The 20,478-nt window shown below is 41.3% G+C and overlaps 1 protein-coding gene across 2 annotated transcripts in view; it reads right to left on the reverse strand.

Annotated features, from left to right (window-relative positions):
- The window catches only part of LOC101737333 (hemicentin-1), a 421,872-nt gene that overhangs the window by 390,921 nt on the left and 10,473 nt on the right, over positions 1-20,478 (reverse strand). For both annotated transcript variants that reach the window (XM_062675692.1, XM_062675691.1), the window contains exon 2: positions 2,624-2,815. In XM_062675692.1, coding sequence (XP_062531676.1) covers positions 2,624-2,693 — 70 coding nt within the window. In that variant the 5' untranslated portion in view covers positions 2,694-2,815. The remainder of the gene's footprint in view (positions 1-2,623; positions 2,816-20,478) is intronic.

Here is a 20,478-nt window from a genome sequence, read left to right on the forward strand (position 1 = left end):
AAAAGCTCGGTGTCCATAGTCCAATGTTTGCGCAACACCGATACAGTGGCTGCGACACTAAAAAATCCCCGAAAGCTTTTAAGCTCACGTCATGGCGGTCTCAGCAGAACTGATTGGTGGGAACACAAACGGGCCTTTTGAAGTTTTCACTTATATAGCATGTAATCGTGTTTATTAAGAAAAAAACTTACAATATCTTGTCATCGAATAAGTCCTGAAAGCGCTAATGACTGCAGTTGACGAAAGAAATATTGAAAACGCACCAATGGGCTTTGAACATTCAAACATTGACCAACTTAAGTCCACGATGAATTAATTTTATGTATACATTAATAATAGTATCGCCCGCTAATAGGATTGAATGTGGAAACCCTAAAGATATTTACAAGGATCTGACTATAAACCTCAACGTTCTACTCATTAACTGTGTGCTTTGTTCAATCTTAGAGTTCCCGATCAATGATGACCTCAAAAAATGGCTTAGTGCGCGCGACGACGCATTCAAGTAATTGACAAATAGGAATGATAGGGAAATAATGAAATTCATCAGTCATCAATATTTCAATAATCAAATTTATAACTTTTTTATTATTATTGAAAGAACGGATTATGTGTCCGCTTACACACCACAACCTCTTCTGCTTCTGTGACGTCTCAGATATGCAATGCTGCTTTAACAGAAAGAGATGACGCTTGAGATGAGCACGCCTGAGATGCTTAAAATGAGTATCAATTGAAATTTACTTCAATTTACTTCATTTATTTTTTACTGGTGGCAGGACCTCTTGTGAGTCCGCGCGGGTAGGTACCACCACTCTGCCTATTTCTGCCGTGAAGCAGTAATGCGCTTCGGTTTGAAGGGTGGGGCAGCCATTGTAACTATTCTTGAGACCTTAGAACTTATATCTCAAGGTGGGTGGCGCATTTACGTTGTGGATGTCTATGGGCTCCAGTAACCACTTAACACCAGGTGGGCTGTGAGCTCATCCACCCATCTCACCAATAAAAAAAATAAAAAATTAAAAAATATCTTATCAATATCACCAAAACGTCTGATAATGCCCAAAAAATAATCAAATCGTATTTCAGTTTAGTTTTTAGCGTTCGTAACGCCCGTCTGCAAGGCCCGCACTAGCTCCACTGAAGTTCCTATCAAGCACTGTGACATTCCGTTTTGTTGTGGAGCGCGACCACTCTCCCCGCCGACGGTTTATTAAAATCGTTGATTGAAAATGTAAATATTATTTTTAAAGGTGACAGTCGTGATATAGATCGTTTTTAAGCCTGCCCTCACGAAAATCTTTTTTTAAATTTATTTATTCATTTATAACTTCTTATACTAGAAAGTATATAGGCGGACTTAATGCCATAGGCATTCTCTAACAGTCTACCTTAGGGGAGTGCAGAGATGAAGCTTGGTAGGTGTAGTTTGAATTTGAGCTCAGCTCTTTTTTTTTTATTGCTTAGATGGGTGGACGAGCTCACAGCCCACCTGGTGTTAAGTGGTTACTGGAGCCCATAGACATCTACGACGTAAAATGCGCAACCCACCTTGATATATAAATTCTAAGGTCTCAGTATAGTTACAACGGCTGCCCCGTCCTTCAGACCGAAACGTATTACTGCTTCACGGCAGAAATAGGCAGGGCGGTGGTACCTACCCGCGCGGACTCACAAGAGGTCCTACCACCAGTAACTCATCTCAAGATTGGGTAACAGCAATAACACTGTGATGTCCATGGACTTCTGTAACCACTAACCGCAGGTACGCCGTGAACTCTTTTAACAGTGCGTGCGATAAAAAAAACTTATCCTATGTCTCATCTGCAAACTGATTACACACTGATTTTTATTGTGCAATCTAATATTAGCGTCGATTCTTAATATAGCAGTACGCTATCTGTTTAGTATGAAATAAAAAGTTTATAGTTTCCTCATTTCTGAGCGTATTTTAGTTATGTTTTCTTCAGTAGATTGTAGGTACCGTTCGTCTTTATGAAATAAAATTAATAAAAAGGATCCAATAAACGCAAAATCAACATTTCTTTAGTCGAGTAATGAGTTGATAATAATAAATTATGCAATCCCGCGTCGCTTATTTGATCGAGTTTAAGCTTCAACTTTATTTTTTTATTGCGTAGATGAGTGGATGAGCTCACAGACCACCTGGTGTTAAGTGGTTACTGGAGCCCATAGACATCCACAACGTAAATGCGTCACCCACCTTGAGATACAAGTTCTATGGTCTCAAGTATAGTTACAACGGCTACCCTAACCTTCAAACCGAAACGCATTACTGCTTCATGGCAGAAATAGGCGGGGTGGTGGTACCGTCCCCGTGCGGACTCACAAGAGGTCCTACCACCATTAATTACGCAAATTATAATTTTGCGGGTTTGATTTTTATTACACGATATTATTCCTTCAACGTGGAAGTCAATCGTGAACATCAATTGTTGAGTACGTATTTCATTAGAAAAATTGGTACCCGCCTGGGATTCGAAAACCAGTGCATCGCTGAACACGTATGCACCGGACGTATTATCCTTTAGGCCACGATGACTTCAGATTTTGTTTGGAGCCCCTTTTCAGTAATTTCAAATTAAAGCTAGACTAGACTTACCTCTTTCAGCGCTAGCGCGTGGACAGCCGGCGAAAACCAAGATGGCGACCGCCAAAATTTTCAGCGCCATCTTTTATCGTTTTGCGAAAACTTTCATAACATCACCACACCATAAATAGAACTAATTATATCAATCACTAGTCACACACACTTAGCCTTCGCACTGTCGCTATATCATATTTCGTTTGTTATCTGAAAAAGAGAAAATAAGATATTAATTCTTTATTTTCAGGATCAAATCGGCTTAATCAATTGATGAGAGCTCTTACAAAAATATTGTTAACAGAACGGTGATTTAAGATAGGATTAATTTATCTCAAGAAAAAACTTCCAAATTGATTCTGGCATAACACACATATTGAGTTTCAAAATATTACTTTCATATAATTTAGCAGACAGAACTCAGCTGGTTTGACTTTTTGAATTAAGTTCAGTTGTTTTTTTATGTTGACAGCCTTGCATAGCACCACAACTACCTCCCGTGGATACCGCGAGAGGCGAGTAAGAGATTCCCCGGAAAATAGGCAGTAGCGTTCTCTCTCTCTGAGTTCTTACCAGCGTACTGCGGTCGCCAACCGATCGGTATTGTTGATGGGACTTGTATTCCTATATTGGCAGATACCACAATCCACCCATCATATAATACGATTAAGACTTGGACCTCACGCCTCAAGGTCACGTCTAGGGGTCTAGGGACTCCGGCAATTACTTCAGTTAACGTTCATCCATCTGCTCAAAAAAAAAAGTAACTTTTCACGTAATAACGCTAATCAAATGTCGCTGTATCCATTGTTGGATTAATGACAGATTTATGATCCTATGTTGCGCTTCTAAACAATAAAAATAACATAAACCAAAAACACTTTTTAACCTACTTTAAAAAACATCAACAATATTTTCCTATTTGTATATAGAATTTTCCACAAGAGCTCATACTTTATATAATTTTAAGGCGACAGAAAAATGTTCTGTCTCATAAATGCCACGCTGGCAACGGCATATTTATAATATGTTCAATTTAAAGCTCTTTGTGCTTAAGTTTGTTTTTTCCGTTTTGTGTGACCTGAAAGAAATTCTTTTAAGCTATGTAGAGTTTTAATGAGAATTTAATTTAATCTATTCGGATAGTTAAATCAAAAGATCCAGCCTCAATTACTGAAGGCTGGGTCTGTGTGTGTATTGCGAGCCCACTGGGGTAGGTACCAGTAAGGTAGCTTAAGGTAGGACAGTTTGCTTTATATGTATCACAATTGACACTTCAACCTTAACCTCAGGGTCGGTGATTGAATTAATATCGTTGATATCTACGGATTTCGGAAACTTAAACCAAGAGCAGCTGCCTTTCTAAAGCAATAAATACATATTTTTTTTTGGCACAGGCACACTGGGCACGGGGTTGTCTCTACCGACATTCGTAGGAACAAAAATCAAATCAATACCTTTTCCGGTTCTATATATCCATTATTATAAAATTACACTTAACATCAAACGTAACGTGTGCCCTATAATATTATCAGAAACATCTGCTCGACCCGAATCCATTATTTATCGATTTTCAGATAGAGCCGTTTAAATATTTGGAAATCCTTGGAACCGATACCCCATCTCGTTCTACTCACACAAAATAACTGAGATGACAGTTTTTTTTTTTGTACAAACCGAAGGTTCATCAAAACCATTAAGTCGTAACTTAAACTTGAATACAAGTGAAAACGTTCTTAATTTCAAAGAATGTAGAGTCGTTTTGGCTATCACAAAATAGCGTAGATGGAATTCAATATACTAAAATAAAAGCAATTCGTTTTGAATGTTTGTTTGTCTCGTAGGAAAGAGAATTGTAGAGCATTAATACTAATCTCTCATGGCTTGACGTCTGCCTAGCTACTATAGCTAAGCCCGAAAGCTAAAGCAATACTGAAGTGAAAAAGTATTTAACACCGTTGTGATCTGAAACTATATGAAACAGAAATCACATTTGAAAAGTGACACTCGGAAAAGACAAATATATATATGCGTCTATAGGATATAGCCTGCGAAAGAATCTGATAGAATACTTCTAAAACAATTCACTTCACTTGTAATATTTCGAAAGTATGGTATTATCTCGATTGTATTATGAATTATTTTTTCTATATTTTTAAACCAGAACGCATCACTAATCAGAGTCACAATAATAAGATAATAATACTATTTATTTTATAATCTCTCTTACGAGTATAAGTACAATACCATGGAATAAAAAAAAAGTGTCAGCTTAGAAGAAAACCTTTGAAAGAGCTGTATTGTCTGTGCTAGACTCAAAAACCTGCATAAGAGATCTTCTTCTAATAAATAGTTAGGTACCTGGACTCTGCGCTGCGTGGACTCACTAGACACCCTACCACCAATAAATGCTGATAGCTGAGGCTCCCATTCATCCAGAACTTATTCACGTGAACCCATCAAAAAATCTAAATAGATGTTTTAATAAGCTTTAAGCTTGAGTTTCTCACCGACCTTGATACCACCAGTACAAACAACATCATTATTTTGTTAGTAAACAGTCAGACCTAGTCTGTTTACGCTGTGGAGTTCGACAAGTGATGAAATGAAAATATTTTGAGTTTATTAAAACACCGCGTCAAAGAGTAGCAAGATTGTAATTAAAGTTTCAATTGGAAATGAGGAAGAGGCTTAGTGACATGATCAATGAGACATAATGTATAATTAAAATTTGGCTTCAATATACGTAAATTCTTATAGACTTAGACATAGATGGATGGACGATCTCACAGTCCACCTGATATTAAATGGTTACCGGAGCCCATAGACATCCACAACGTAAATGCCTTTTCCCACCTTGAGATATAAGTTCTAAAGTCTCAAGTAAAGTTACAACGGCTGCCCCACCCTTCAAGCCGAAACGCATTACTGCTTCACGGCAGAAATAGACAGGGTGGCGGTACCTATCCGTGTGGACTCACAAGAGGTCCTACCACCAGTGATAGCGCAAATTATAATTTTGCGGGTTTGATTTTTATAACACGATGCTATTCCTTCACCATGGAAGTCAATCGTGAACATTTGTTGAGTACGTATTTCATTAGAACAATTGGTACCCGCCTGCGGGATTCGAACACCGGTGCATCGCTCAACACGGACGTCCTATCCGTTAGGCCACGACGACTATACTAAAAACTAGATAATAAAAATACGAGATAGTTGTCTACTACATGCGCTACACAGTACTGGACTCAGCTAGTTGCAGTGGAGCACTCGTCTACTGGACAACACATGTCATCTACACGCTGTAGAGTGATAGTCTACAGCATTTCATATCGAATCATTCGGCTACACTCTGTGGAGCGCTCGTCTACTGCAATACGCATTAGCACACTGGACGATACTTGTCGACAATGTACTAAATGACGTCATATGTATACACATGCATAAGGCGTGTAGGTACATGTTAATACGTATTAACGATTGAATTATTATATACTCGTTGAAGTAGCTGGTACGTACGTACGTTGTGGATCCGTGTAACAACTAAATTATAAATAAATACACACGCGTCTCTCCGGCGCGAGGTTATTTTAGTTGGCGGAACCAAACCGCTTGTGAAGCGAGCTTACGGCGAAAATAAACTTTTGCGGCTTTTGTTCGTGAAGCTTACTGAAAGTTTTTGAGGAAGCATATTTTTTTGAAATGGCACTCAAATGTTTGTTTTTATAAAGTTAAATTTTATACAGCTTTCTATGCATTTGAAGGTATGATATGTCTAGTTAGTTCATGTAACTGTCTGATAAGCTAACAGACACTACTATTGCCATCACTTTTAAAAACATTTTTGAGTAGTTATATGGTTCAATAATTACATACTTCACTTTAGTGAGAGTTCAACATTATTTGAATATGAAATTATTTAAGGTTCATTTTCACTAATACTATGGTGATAGTTAAATTGCTAGATCCCAAAATTAGCTATAGTCGTACGGGCTCAGCGACAGCTCTCTGTCGTGGTTTTTTTTGTTTGATATCTGAGTCCATGGCCCATTGATCCCATGGTTCACGTTTCTATCCACACAGCCGAGGGTAGGCAGGAATGGCGCAGGATAATACAGGAGAAAGGTGTCAGAGGAAGCCACGACCCTCAGCATTGAGGAGTATCGATGCAAGGAGGGAGGCCCATCGAATAGTAGATGGGCACCGTCACCCACCGAGGTCTCACGATGGTCCCACCCTGCACTACGGAAAGCTTGATTGCTTCATTAAAATAAGAGGATGGATTGTAGAAGGTAATAGATGTCTATGGACCCCGGTAAACATTTAACTCCAGGTGGGCCGTGAGTTTGTCTAAGCATTAAAAAAATGTAGGAGCTCCATTGTCTAGTTACTACCGTGTGGGCAACGGGCCCCTACACTCAAGTACTCACTCACCTTGATTAGTTAAATTTTTATCTCATTATATTTTTATATATTTTTTTTATTTATTTATTTTTTCAATTCATAAACATAGCATGCTGTTTTTTTATGCACTAACCTTTACTTTAGAATTTCTAATGCAAAATGCGTTAACAATTTAAATAGAAAATTAAATATCTAGTCGACAATGCGGTAGTCGTGCTACTGTGTGTGACGCGGCAGTGAAGACGGACCCTAAACAATTTAATTTGATACGAAATGAGATATTTTGATTGCATTCCGAAACGGGATTCTTGGGACACTGTTCATTAATTAGGTTCTGACTTTCAAACGTGCGTGTTGGCTGTTGGCGTCACGGCCCGGTGTGTTCCCGCCCCTAGGCACGCCGGTTCTAAGCCGTTGGTCACTTAAACACAGTTGAGCTGCGAGCTCATCTTGCCATCTAGTCTAAAAATAACTTTTACTCCACACGATGAATTAAACAGACGGAACGAAAACTAGTTCAAGCAAATAAATCATGTTGAACATACCTAACCGAGAGACGGTGCTGAGATTCAGAAATAAATACACGATACTGATCGTGCGATCGTTGCTCAACGTTAAACGACTCCCGATCGCAGGGTATCTAATTCGACACTGACTATGACACTCCACGAAATTACGACTTTTGCATATATTTATTGCTTAGATGGGTGGACGAGCTGACAGCCCACCTGGTGTTAAGTGGTTACTGGAGCCCATAGACATCTACAACGTAAATGCGCCACCCACCTTGAGATATAGGTTCTAAGGTCTCACGTATAGTTACAGTACAATAACCATTAGCTGGGAAGTAGTAAGAAAACAGATTCTTAGAAGAAACACGACTGCAATATTGCCCTCTCCCTCTCCCAGGTATGGTGAGGCGATGTGAAATAATCTGGTAATGTTAAAAATTATAATTATTGAAAGTTTCAATAAACTGTCTGGGACGCTTCGTCTGTACGTCACTGACCTTGAATCTTGAAATGAAGTGGCGGGTGATGATGATGGACAGTGAGGGTCGGAACTCAGTAACCATCGAGAGACAGTTTTGGTCACGGACGATTGAGTTGATATTCGTTGATGTATATTGTAAATCTAAATTTGTATTAATACTTTAGTGTTTGCGGGTAGTGCTACGAATCATTTGGACCGAAATGAAGATGGAATGATCATGTACCGTAATGCTCACAGCTCACCTGGTGTTTAGTGGTTACCAGAGCCTATAGACATTTACAACGTAAACGTCGCAACCCACCTTGAAATATGAGTTCTAAGGTCTCAGTATAGTTACAAGGATAACTCCACCCTTCAAACCGAAACGCATTACTGCTTCACGGAAGAAATAGGCGGGGTGGTGGTACCTACCCACGCGGACTCACAAAAGTCCCTACCACCAGTAAATTTACCTGCATTTTTTCCCTACTGATAGCTGATAGCCTTGAGAGGCAGCATCTCCTTGACGTGTAGGTGAGCTCACGGGGCTCAAACCGGATGCGTTGCTAACATTGGCGCTAGCAAGAGCAGTGCTTCGCAGAATCTACCATCGGATCGAAAACGCGACCCACTGAGAAGATCCGGCGAGAAACTCAGTGGGCTAACTCTGAATTGATGATCACTGTAGTAGTACACACACACACACACACACACACACACACACACACACACACACACACACACACACACACACACACGCACACACACACACACACACACACACACACACACACACACACAAACACACAAACACACAGCGTCACGTACGAGCCGAACATAACAATAGTTTTATCGTTGGCGATGAATAGATATAAAAAACAAAAAGAACTCGCTTATTTTGTATCTTTTTTTTCGTAATGTAAATGTCAATTGTTTCCAATCTTCTGTTGTTCATTATCCTCGAAGCTCAGATTCTATTTATCTGTTAATTCAATTTTATGTGTAATTAAGTAACGAGTGTTGTTCAATTTTGTGTATTGTTAAGATTAGCGACAAGAAATATGTTTTTATAGATTTACTGGTGGTAGGACCTCTGGTGAGTCTCGTAATGCGTTTCGGTTTGAAGGGCGGGGCAGCCGTTGTAACTTTACTTGAGATCTAAGAACTTATATCTCAAGGTGGGTGGTGCATTTACGTCGTAGATGTCTATGGGCTCCAGTAATCACTTAACACTAGGTGGGCTGTGAGCTCGCCCACCCATTTAAGCAAAAAAAAAAAGATAACGAATTATATGTAACATTCTACATCAATCAGTTGTCTGACTGTATATATGTCTCGCCTGACGTGGAGAACATTTGTCAGTACGTGAACCATCTAATCTTCTCCGACTTGGAGAGTTCTGCTGCATCAGATTCCGCCCACTGCTCTCAAGTTCCAACTAATCAAAAGCAGTGCGTATGAAATTACCCTTACACGCAGCACGCTCAAATCAAGTCAAAATTGTTGAATAAATGAATACAAAACAGCTTTTCGAGCTTCCGAGCTTTTGTCGAATGTGCGTGGATCAAACGGGAGTTACAAGGTGACAAAGCTCCGTTATATTAACCCCTTTGTGAGTTTTTGGCTACAAAGTAAAAGCTTTGAAACAGCACAGCAAAGTAGAATGTGAAGTTTATTTTAACAAAACTCTACCATTGACAATGCTCTCACAAGATTTGTGTATATTGACAGTTTGTCCAGCCATCCATAAAAAAGCTCAGTTATCAAATAGAATCTATATATTAATTAATACGTGAAGCAAAAACTTTGTATCCCTTTTTACGAAAATTACGCGGACGGAGGAGTATGAAATCTCTCACACTTATAGAGAATATAGAGAGGAGTGCATAATGCTAATTTTTTTTTAAATAATGCATTAAAGATACTTTAAATCCATAAAGAAAACATTACACACACTACTATGTATTTGACACAGCACATACATAAAAATATACTCTGTGTTTACTGTCAATTGGGAAACTTTTATTATTGTTTAAAGTCTGTGGTAAAATTGAGAATTTGTCTTTAATATTATTTATTTATAGTGTAGTTTTCGCGAAATCGGTTTAATTATAGAAATATAATAGTGCTTGACAATAGAATAATAATAATGCTTAAACTTATAATTTCAATTAATTATAGTTGAATTTCGACTACTACGGGGATCACTAGTTTTAACAAAACTCTAATATTGACAATGCTTTCACAAGATTTGTATGAATTGACAGTTTGTCCTCCTCCTCCTCCTCCTCCTCGAGTCGTGTTCCTCATGTCTGAGGGTCGTGACCACCATCACCCATGAGCTTCAATCTTAGGATTTTTTTCCACTTTCCCCTGTCCACGGCGTCATACAGCGCGCTGTACACTGTACTGTCCAAAGCGGTGCGGATCTGATCGGACCAACGAGTATGGCTGCGGCCTCTAGATCTGTTGCCTTCAACTTTCCCTGTGATCATAAGTTTGTCCAGCCATACACAAAAAAGCTCAGTTGTCAAATAGAATTTATGTAATAAGTTCTCCAGTTGTGCCCACAGCTTGTCTTTCTAACGGGCATTTATCACCCGGTCGGCATATGAATGGGAGTCTCCGTGACCGATCGATCGTCGCAAAATGACTTGAATGAAATAGACTTATAAGGTTTTCGATCTAGATTTGCGAAGAACCCGTTGGACGTTGCGCCAGTAACGCTTCACCTTCGGACGTGAGTTTTAACATCCACTATCGATTTTCCTGACAATTATATACATAGCAAGTGACGCACGACTTTGATTGTTAAGGATATCTATACTAATATTATAAAGCTGAAGAGTTTGTTGGTTTGAACGCGCTAATCTCAGGAACTACTGGTGCGATTCGATAAATTCTTTCAGTGTTAGATAACCCATTTATTGAGGAAGGCTACAGGCTATATAACATTACGGTAAAGCCAATACAAGTGGAGCGCCAATAAAAAATGTTTCAAGATAGGGGTTTAAATATATATATTTTTATTCCTTTGATGGGTGGACGAGCTCACAGCCCACCTGGTGTTAAGTGGTTACTGGAGCCCATAGATATCTACAACGTAAATGCGCCACCCACCTTGAGATGTAAGTTCTAAGGTCCCAAGTATAGTTACAGCGGCTGCCCCACCCTTCAAACCGAAACGCATTACTGCTTCACGGCAGAAATAGGCAGGGCGGTGGTACCCACCCGCGCGGACTCACAAGAGGGCCTACCACCAGTAATTACGCAAATTATAATTTTGCGGATTTGATTTTTCTTACATGATGTTATTCCTTCACCGGGGAAGCCAATCGTGAATATTTGTTAAGTGTGTGTTTCAGTAGAAAAATTGGTACCCACCTGCGGGATTCGAACACCGATGCATCGCTCAACACGAATGCACCGGACGTTTTATCCTTTAGGCCACGATGACTATTAACTACCTAAGACTACTGCTTACTTACTAACCTAAAAAAATTGCGAAGAAATGATTTTTTTCATTCACCTATGGATGATTTTTATTGACAACTTAGACAAATTCTCCCTTAAATTGCTTACTCATCAAGTATTACTTACAAATATATCTTAGTATCTGTACATACATCCAATTATGAGTCTTAAGATTTTTAGGTATTTTTTCTTGTTTTTCTTCTCGTATATTTTGAAGATTAGCAAACCATAGGAAAACATAGTATTTTAATCTACCCTTTCATTCATGACGAGTTAGGGTGCATATTGCAATCGCAGCCCTTCCGATGAGTTTCACACGCCGACACCGACCCTTAATCTTGGGGGATGAAAACCGTGCAAGGTTTCTACGGCAATCTACGCACGTGTACTATAGCATATGTAGCGACTTCTATCAACACATACACCTGGCACTGCTTATGAAACTGAAATTTCTTATTAAGCGTATATACCGTACTTTATAACCTCAAGATAATCTGCGACTTGATATGTAAGACGCGCGATGAACATCGAGTAATCTAATAAAATCTCGTAGGTAGAATTTTGTAAAAAATATTATGTTAATTTTTTTTTATACCTAAGATGGGTGGACGAGCTCACAGCCCACCTGGTGTTAATTGGTTACTGGAGCCCATAGACATCTACAACGTAAATGCGCCACCCACCTTGAGATATAAGTTCTAAGATCTCAGTATTACTGCTTCACGGCAGAAATAGACACGGACTCACAAGAGGTCCTACCACCAGTAATTACGAAAATTATAATATTGCGGGTTTGATTTTTATTACACGATGTTATTCCTTCACCGTGGAAGTCAATCGTGAACATTTGTTGAGTACGTAAATCATTAGAAAAATTGGTACTCACCTGGGATTCGAACACCGGTGCATCGCTCAATACGAATACACCAGACGTCTTATCCCTTAGGCTACGACGACTTCAAATAAATATTATCTGCACGTGACTCTAGGTAATAATGACTTGCGCAGTTAACTGACATCGCGTAATGTGACCTCGCGTCTCAAGGTCGCTGGTGATATTCACGCCAACGAGCTCTGAGCCCTGGGATCCACTTAGCATCAGCAGGTGTCGGTCTTGAGTCTCAGTTGTATTCATCATATATCCGGTGTAACCTTTGTTTTTTTTCCCTACCTACCTGAGAGTCTTGAGAGGCTATTTCAGCATAACCGTAACTAGTAGGTGAGCTCACGGGGCTCAAACCTGACGACGTTGCTAACATGAACCCTAGCAAGAGCCGTGCTTCGCAGAATCTACCATCGGATCGACGGGTTCGACGAGAACGATGACCGTGGGTTTAACCGAGATTTTAATGGCATTGACGTCTAAAAAGAGTCCTAAGCGGTCTTGTTCAGCTGGGCCTTGATGATATCTATGAGCATCGCCAACCATCCACGATCAGGGGCGACGTATGCTCGCCTACCGTTAAAGTCCCAATGCTAACCCATGTCCCCACGTTGGTGGTGGTATTTACTTAGAGACGTAGAGGCTTTTAACGGTAGACATCGGCTTGGCTCTGCCCCTGAAATTGCTGAAGTCTACAAGGGCAATAAAAAAAAAATTGCCCTACTAGGCAGATTAGCGTACGGCCCACCCTGATGGTGAGTGTTTACCGTCGCCCATGGACTTCAGCAATTTCAGGGGCAGAGCCAAGCCGCTGCCTACCACTTAATACTCTCCACAAGCCTCTTTTGAAGAAGGACATGTCATAGCGCTCGGGAAACACCGTGGAGGGGAGCTCATTCCATAGCCGGATGGTACGTGGCAAAAAAGACCTCTCTGGAAACGCACTGTGGATGACCACAGTGGCTCCAGGTAGTATGGATGAACTCTACTCCGGTGGCGGGCGGTGCCATGGTAAAAATAAGATGCCGGTATCATCTCGAACAATTCTTCAATAAATAAAAAATCAATAACAAAAGGCGTGTAAGCTTTGGTATCCCCTATAACCGGGCGTGCGGTAACTAATTAGCCTATTAGAGCCTAAAAGAGTGCAACTCTCTGATTGTCTTCACAACCGCCTGTTGAAGTCAACTGCTGGCTTTACAAAGACTTCTTTCACAAATATGCTATCGATATTTCAACGTCAACCCCGAACGTCTTCCCTAAATATAAGCATCCCCCGCCTGCTTAATTTCGAATGCGGTTTACACTCAATTAATCCAATTGGCATACTCGTAACAAATCGATATACAAGAATTTTAACCACATTTCATACCGAGCCATGAAATGTTACAAAAATACATACCTCTAAATTATTATTCGCGTATATTTTTCATACGAAATCATATCATTTTAGTTTATTTAAATAATAAACGTTATCCCGATAGCCACGATAAGAGAATATCGCCTTTATTTCTTGCGGTTTAAAGATGAATTTGTGATCAACTTTTCGACAAATTTTACCGCTCACAATGAGAGCATGTTAGTTTACTGTTGAGAACTGAGTTACAAGCGACAGCGACTTAAAATCAGTTTTGGTATGGCGTGTCTGTCTGATGGGTGAGGACTTATAATTCAGTTAAATATTTCTTAGACCCATAATTAACAAGTCAGCAACAGCAGCAGTAGACAGCGGCTTGACTGTGCCATCTGGTATTGCTGATGTCCATGAGAAACGGTGGCAATTTACCATCAGGTGGCCGTATGCTCGTCCAACTACAATAAAAACAAGAAAACAAATATTTTTATTGATTAAAAGATTTATTCCTTTATTCAAACAAACACATATACAACTCTTAAAACATTAGAGTTATCCGTATGCCGAGCATCATCACTCTCTCGGTGGAATCTCTGCCCTCGCTTACCCCAAACACATGTTAACTATTGAAACTGCTCAGTAATTAAATCGTATGCATAACTAATAGAGCCAGACTTCAAAATCTCAATGACATGTTCTTCCGTAAATTAGAAAGAACCTGAATACCGACTGGTTTAATTATGCCCCTGGCATTACCAATGTTCTAAAACGACAATTATCACGTAGATAGGTGGTAGGACGTCTTGTGAGTCCGCGCGGGTAACCACCAACCTACCTATTTCTGCCGTAAAGCAGTAATGCGTTTCGGTTTGAAGGGTGGGGCAGCCATTGTAACTATACTTGAGACCTTAGAACTTATATCTCAAGGTGGGTAGCGCATTTACGTCGTAGATGTCTTTGGGCTCCAGTAACCACTTAACACCAGGTGGGCTGTGAGCTTGCCCACCCATCTAAGCAATAAAAAAATAATCATAAAAAATGTTCTTAAGTCTGCACCAAGTTTATAGTTTTCAAAATGTTACGTTAGTGAATGCCATGTATCTTATATTATATAATGTGTCCTATGGAAGGAATCTTCGATCAGAGCTTGTAGTGAGCTACTTTGGATGCCCAGTTTAAGATAAATCTCTTTGTTCAGAAAAGTAACATTTAGAACAAATTTCCAGTGGGTTGTAGAAAAAAAATTCATGGAAGTTCATTCAGCTGTTGATAAGTACTTAACAAGTTTAATAGCATGTCTATACATTCCTCGTCTGCACCAAGGCTAAACTAAATAAAACGGATGAACTGAATGAAAATTACTTGAATTAAACCATAAATTTAAATCGCTGTCACTCATGACTATGTGAGAGGGCGCGAGCTGGCAGTCTCCCAACATTGACCGTCGGTTTCCACCAGTGACCGGTTCCTCCGTGACTCTATTGATTATTCATCTGTATTTTAAGAATTTCACCTACAAAATCGGTCACGGTTTATTACAGGAATAATTACATAAATTTTACAATTTTGTGAAAAGTGCATTTTCAAATTTGTGAAAGTGCCTGCTCTAAATTGCCAGTTTTTTGGACATTGCATCAACGCTATTATTGAGTAAAATGTAGAGACTCAAAATGTCGGACAGAATTGACCTCTAAAGCCAGAGAAATCTGCATATTACTTTGTTTGCTTTACTATAGACTAGAGTCAATAATTTCAGTAGAGTTCTCGGTGGTAAAGTTAAATTATTGATTACTGTTATTAAATGGTAGGAAATATTCATAGATAGAGCTAGGATTTAAAATTGAAGGGTTGGTAATTGTTAATTTAGTTTTAACATAGTTTTTGTTTTGAAATAAATATTGCAACCACAGTGGTGGTTAATAAATGCCTCCTTGAATGACCTTCTTTAAGGGTGTAGTTTAAATAAGTTGGTTTCTTGAGACAACAACAATGTTCATAAACAGACGGTCAACCATTAACCTTTAGAAACAGATTGCATTAACCTGCCTTGAACCAACGGACGTCTTGATCTAGCATTAGTTCAAAATGGGTAGAGACCTTTGCAGTCACCGTCCCCACATCAAACAATTCTGCGTCCTACCCCTATTAATACCTGCTTTATACGGTGGTAGAACGTATAACAATCCTTACCATTATCCTTACCTATTCCTGACTAAAACAGTACGATAATACCCATATCGGCGGGATTTGTCGCTGCTAACATCAGGTACAGAACTGACCACATCTAGTCATCATGTAAAATAAAATACACGAAGATGTAATTTAGAAATTTGAATTACATTTCAATGAAGCCAGAGATGATTGAATAACCTCGTCTTTATTTTATAGCGTCAGTCGAATCAAACGAGACCTTGGTGTCGGGAGCCGGGCTGCAAACGGAAACATTAAACTTTCTTTATTACGCGCTCAGTGTGAACCGAGCGCGGAGCCAGAGAAACCAGCCGACTGAACCGCGTGGGAAGCGTATTGTTTAGGTGGCCTTGTGTACGCCGGACCTAAACAACGACTCGCGTTATTACATTACGGGTATATATAGACGAAAAGCACCTTGAGTTCTGACTAAACTATTACTCCAGCTCACACTACGCTTGTGTGTACAAATCGCGCACATCGCGCTGAGCTCCCACCCGCTACCATTCAGCTCTGTGCTCCAGCACACCGTGCGTCACACACTGCGCTTGTCTGTACGTGGTCTCACGACACTCGCTCCTGAGCTCTCATCCACCCGCTACCATTCAGCTCTGTGCTCCAGCACACCGCGCGTCACACACTGCGCTTGTTTGTACGTGGTCTCACGACACTCGCTTCTGAGCTCTCATCCACCCGCTACCATTCAGCTCTGTGCTCCAGCACACCGCGCGTCACATACTGCGCTTGTCTTACGTGATCTCACGACACTCGCTCCTGAGCTCTCATCCACCCGCTACCATTCAGCTCTGTGCTCCAGCACACCGCGCGTCACACACTGCGCTTGTCTGTACGTGGTATCACGACACTCGCTCCTGAGCTCTCATCCACCCGCTACCATTCAGCTCTGTGCTCCAGCACACCGCGCGTCACACACTGCGCTTGTCTGTACGTGGTCTCACAACACTCGCTCCTGAGCTCTCATCCACCCGCTACCATTCAGCTCTGTGCTCCAGCACACCGCGCGTCACACACTGCGCTTGTCTGTACGTGGTCTCACGACACTCGCTCCTGAGCTCTCATCCACCCGCTACCATTCAGCTCTGTGCTCCAGCACACCGCGCGTCACACACTGCGCTTGTCTGTACGTGGTTTCACGACACTCGCTCCTGAGCTCTCATTCACCCGCTACCATTCAGCTCTGTGCTCCAGCACACCGCGCGTCACACACTGCGCTTGTCTGTACGTGGTCTCACGACACTCGCTCCTGAGCTCTCATCCACCCGCTACCATTCAGCTCTGTGCTCCAGCACACCGCGCGTCACACACTGCGCTTGTCTGTACGTGGTCTCACGACACTCGCTCCTGAGCTCTCATCCACCCGCTACCATTCAGCTCTGTGCTCCAGCACACCGCGCGTCACACACTGCGCTTGTCTGTACGTGGTTTCACGACACTCGCTCCTGAGCTCTCATTCACCCGCTACCATTCAGCTCTGTGCTCCAGCACACCGCGCGTCACACACTGCGCTTGTCTGTACGTGGTCTCACGACACTCGCTCCTGAGCTCTCATCCACCCGCTACCATTCAGCTCTGTGCTATACACTACTACACTTGCCTTTATGCGTGTCCTATACGCGAGGTCGATAGACCTCTTCATTGAAGGTATTATCTAAATGATGCTTAATACGTCGCTTTAAGCCTATTTGAAGCTTCGCCAAGCACATTACCAGACTTAAGTGAAGACATCAATTTTAAAATAATTCAGTGTAAGCCCTCAAGGGTTGTCACAATAAAGGGGAGGATTAATTATAACGAGACGAGTGCAGGGACCGTGTCATTACTGTGCGATTGTTTTAAAGATCTTGTTTAGGGTACACTGAACATGATTAATCACTTACAGATTCCACCGAGAGAGCCTAGTCAGTTATATTGAATAATGAATACCATACGATTTTAGCGAAGTTGAACTGTTGTTCTGTTTGAAGAGTCCATGATCACATTGTACTAAAAGAACAGTACAGTAGGTAATGCTGTCCCGTGTGGTGCAATAGACCAGCGCGGTACGACGTGTGGTCAAGTAGTGTGGTAGACCAGCACTCTACCACAACGAGCAGCTCTGTGCACTTTACACCATGTAGAGAACAGAAAAGTAATTGTAGAAGAGAACCAAGCATTAAAAACGTCATGTGTTTACGAAAATCGAACTCCCTTCATACATTATTCATGTTGACAGTCCGTAGATCGTCGTACTCTAGTCTCCAAGTACTTATAAAATTTCATGGAACAACCCCCGAAATAAATTGACTTCAATCCATCTCGACGAAATTTAATTTAGGATCAGATTTTCGGTACAAGAGTTATCTAAATAGGTGATTCGTTTAGAAAATTACTTTTATTTTTATTTTATTTTAACGGCCGTCTGGTGCAGTGGTAAGTGACATGGTCACTACACAAGGGGGTCGCGGGTTCGAATCCCGCCAAGGGAGGATGTTTGTATGATAAATATAAAATGTCTTTTCCAGGGTTATGGATGTATATTAGATATATGTATGTGTCTAATAAAAATCTTACATTAATTTCCGTTGTCTGGTGCCTGTAACACAAGTTCTTTACGAACTTAGCACGGGACCAGTTAACGTGGCGTGATTGTTAGTAAATATTTATTTATTTGACAAAAATTTTTTTCTTTTCTTTTTTATACTTAGATGTGTGGACGAGCTCACAGCCCACCTGGTGTTACGTGGTTACTGGAGCCCATAGACATCTACAACGTAAATGCGCCACACACCTTGAGATATAAGTTCTAAGGTCTCAGTATAGTTACAACGGCTGCCCCACCCTTCAAACCGAAACGCATTACTGCTTCACGACAGAAATAGGCAGGGTGGTGGTACCTACCCGTGCGGACTCACAAGAGCTCCTACCACCAGTAATTACGCAAATTTATACAGACCACACGTTTTACTTAATAAGCTTCGCTCGAGCTTTGATCGCTATTAGTGTTCATCGATGTCGCGAGAGTCGGATTGTAGGTGATCCGAATTAAACACTAATTGCTTTTTGATTCGATGATTCTTTGTAAAAGTTTTAATGTCTCACCAGATGAAGAAATATAACGATAACTAGTTTTCTACAAGAACGAACTTGGCTCGGGCTTAGTGAGTAATTAATGCTCTTAGAAAGCTACGACTGGAGTTATCGCAACCTATAAACCCTGCAAGTTGGTGGGATTGTTAAACCTCATACGGGATCCTGCCAGTACACACTGTTCTGCTGGTGACAGGGGTGCTAAGCCACAGCTTTGAGCTTCTTATATAAATAACATATTATATTGCTATTTTATAAGCTTTGTTTAGCTTGCAGTGCATGTATGAAAACTCCGGTAAAATTTTGCAAACTTAAATACTTCCTAACTTTTTTTCAAGCAGGGGCTGCCGTACCGAGACGGCCGACGTTTCAGAGCCTTCGATTCGCCTCGGCGGCTCTGTCGGCTGGGCGTCCTTGGGGTAAGCCACGCCGTCTGGTTGTAGTGTTAACCCCCCTACCTCATCCGGGTTCTGGCCTCGGAGGGGATCGGACGTCGGGTGTAAGAATGCAGGGGAGTCGTTTAGTGGGTGGGCCCTAAAATCCTTGGGCCTGCGGTCTGCTCACAACACCATGCAGATCGTTGAGTCTCACATACCCGGCGCCGAGCATGACATGTCCTTCTTCAAACGAGGCTTGTGGAGAGTATTAAGCGGTAGGCAGCGGCTTGGCTCTGCCCCTGGCATTGCTGAAGTCCATGGGCGACGGTAACCACTCACCATCAGGTGGGCCGTATGCTCGTCTGCCTACAAGGGCAATAAAAAAAATAAAAATAAAACTTCATACATGAGGCTTTCACGGCTAGATAGCGTGGGGTATCTGGATCTTGACGGTCTGCAGACGTTGGGAGCGGACTGTGGACCCAAAAGTGTTTTTAAAACCCTACCCACCAAACGACTCCCCTTGAATTCCCTCACCCGACGTCCGATCTTCGCTTGGGGTCAGAACTTGGGCAGAGCAGGGGGGTTCTCGCGGTCCACACTACTACTAGACTGGCAGTGCCACCACGAGGACACCGGACCGACATGCCGTCGAGGCAATTGTCAACGACCCGTGGGTCTCCGCGGTGCGACAGCCCGTAAAGCTATCCAGGCAGTATCACTGGTGTTCCGAGATACCCCGTTAGGTCAGAACCAGCCCGCAGGGTCGGAACGCGGTACACTGCCGACCAGGATAGTCTTCCACCGTACTTCCGGAGACGTTCCGTCCTCCTGGTGCCACTGCTAGAGTACCCAACGTTACTTAGGGATACTTACAGTTACTTAGAGTTACTTAGAGTCCCTTAGGGTTGATCCTGCTAGGAGCACAGATGCGAACATAAACTGAGTACTATCGCTGGGCGACTACACTTCTGAACTTCAAAGCGCTTTGTTTCCTTCTTCGCAGGTCACCTAAGCGAAGCTATTTTATCAAATAGATTCTACTTAGATGTATGGAACTTTTTTTAATTTGTTCTTTTTTAAATAATTAAAAGTATAGTTTTATAACTGTTATAAACAAATTAACTTA

Source organism: Bombyx mori, chromosome 24, assembly GCF_030269925.1.
Source record: "Bombyx mori chromosome 24, ASM3026992v2".
Taxonomy (NCBI): Eukaryota; Metazoa; Arthropoda; class Insecta; order Lepidoptera; family Bombycidae; genus Bombyx; species Bombyx mori.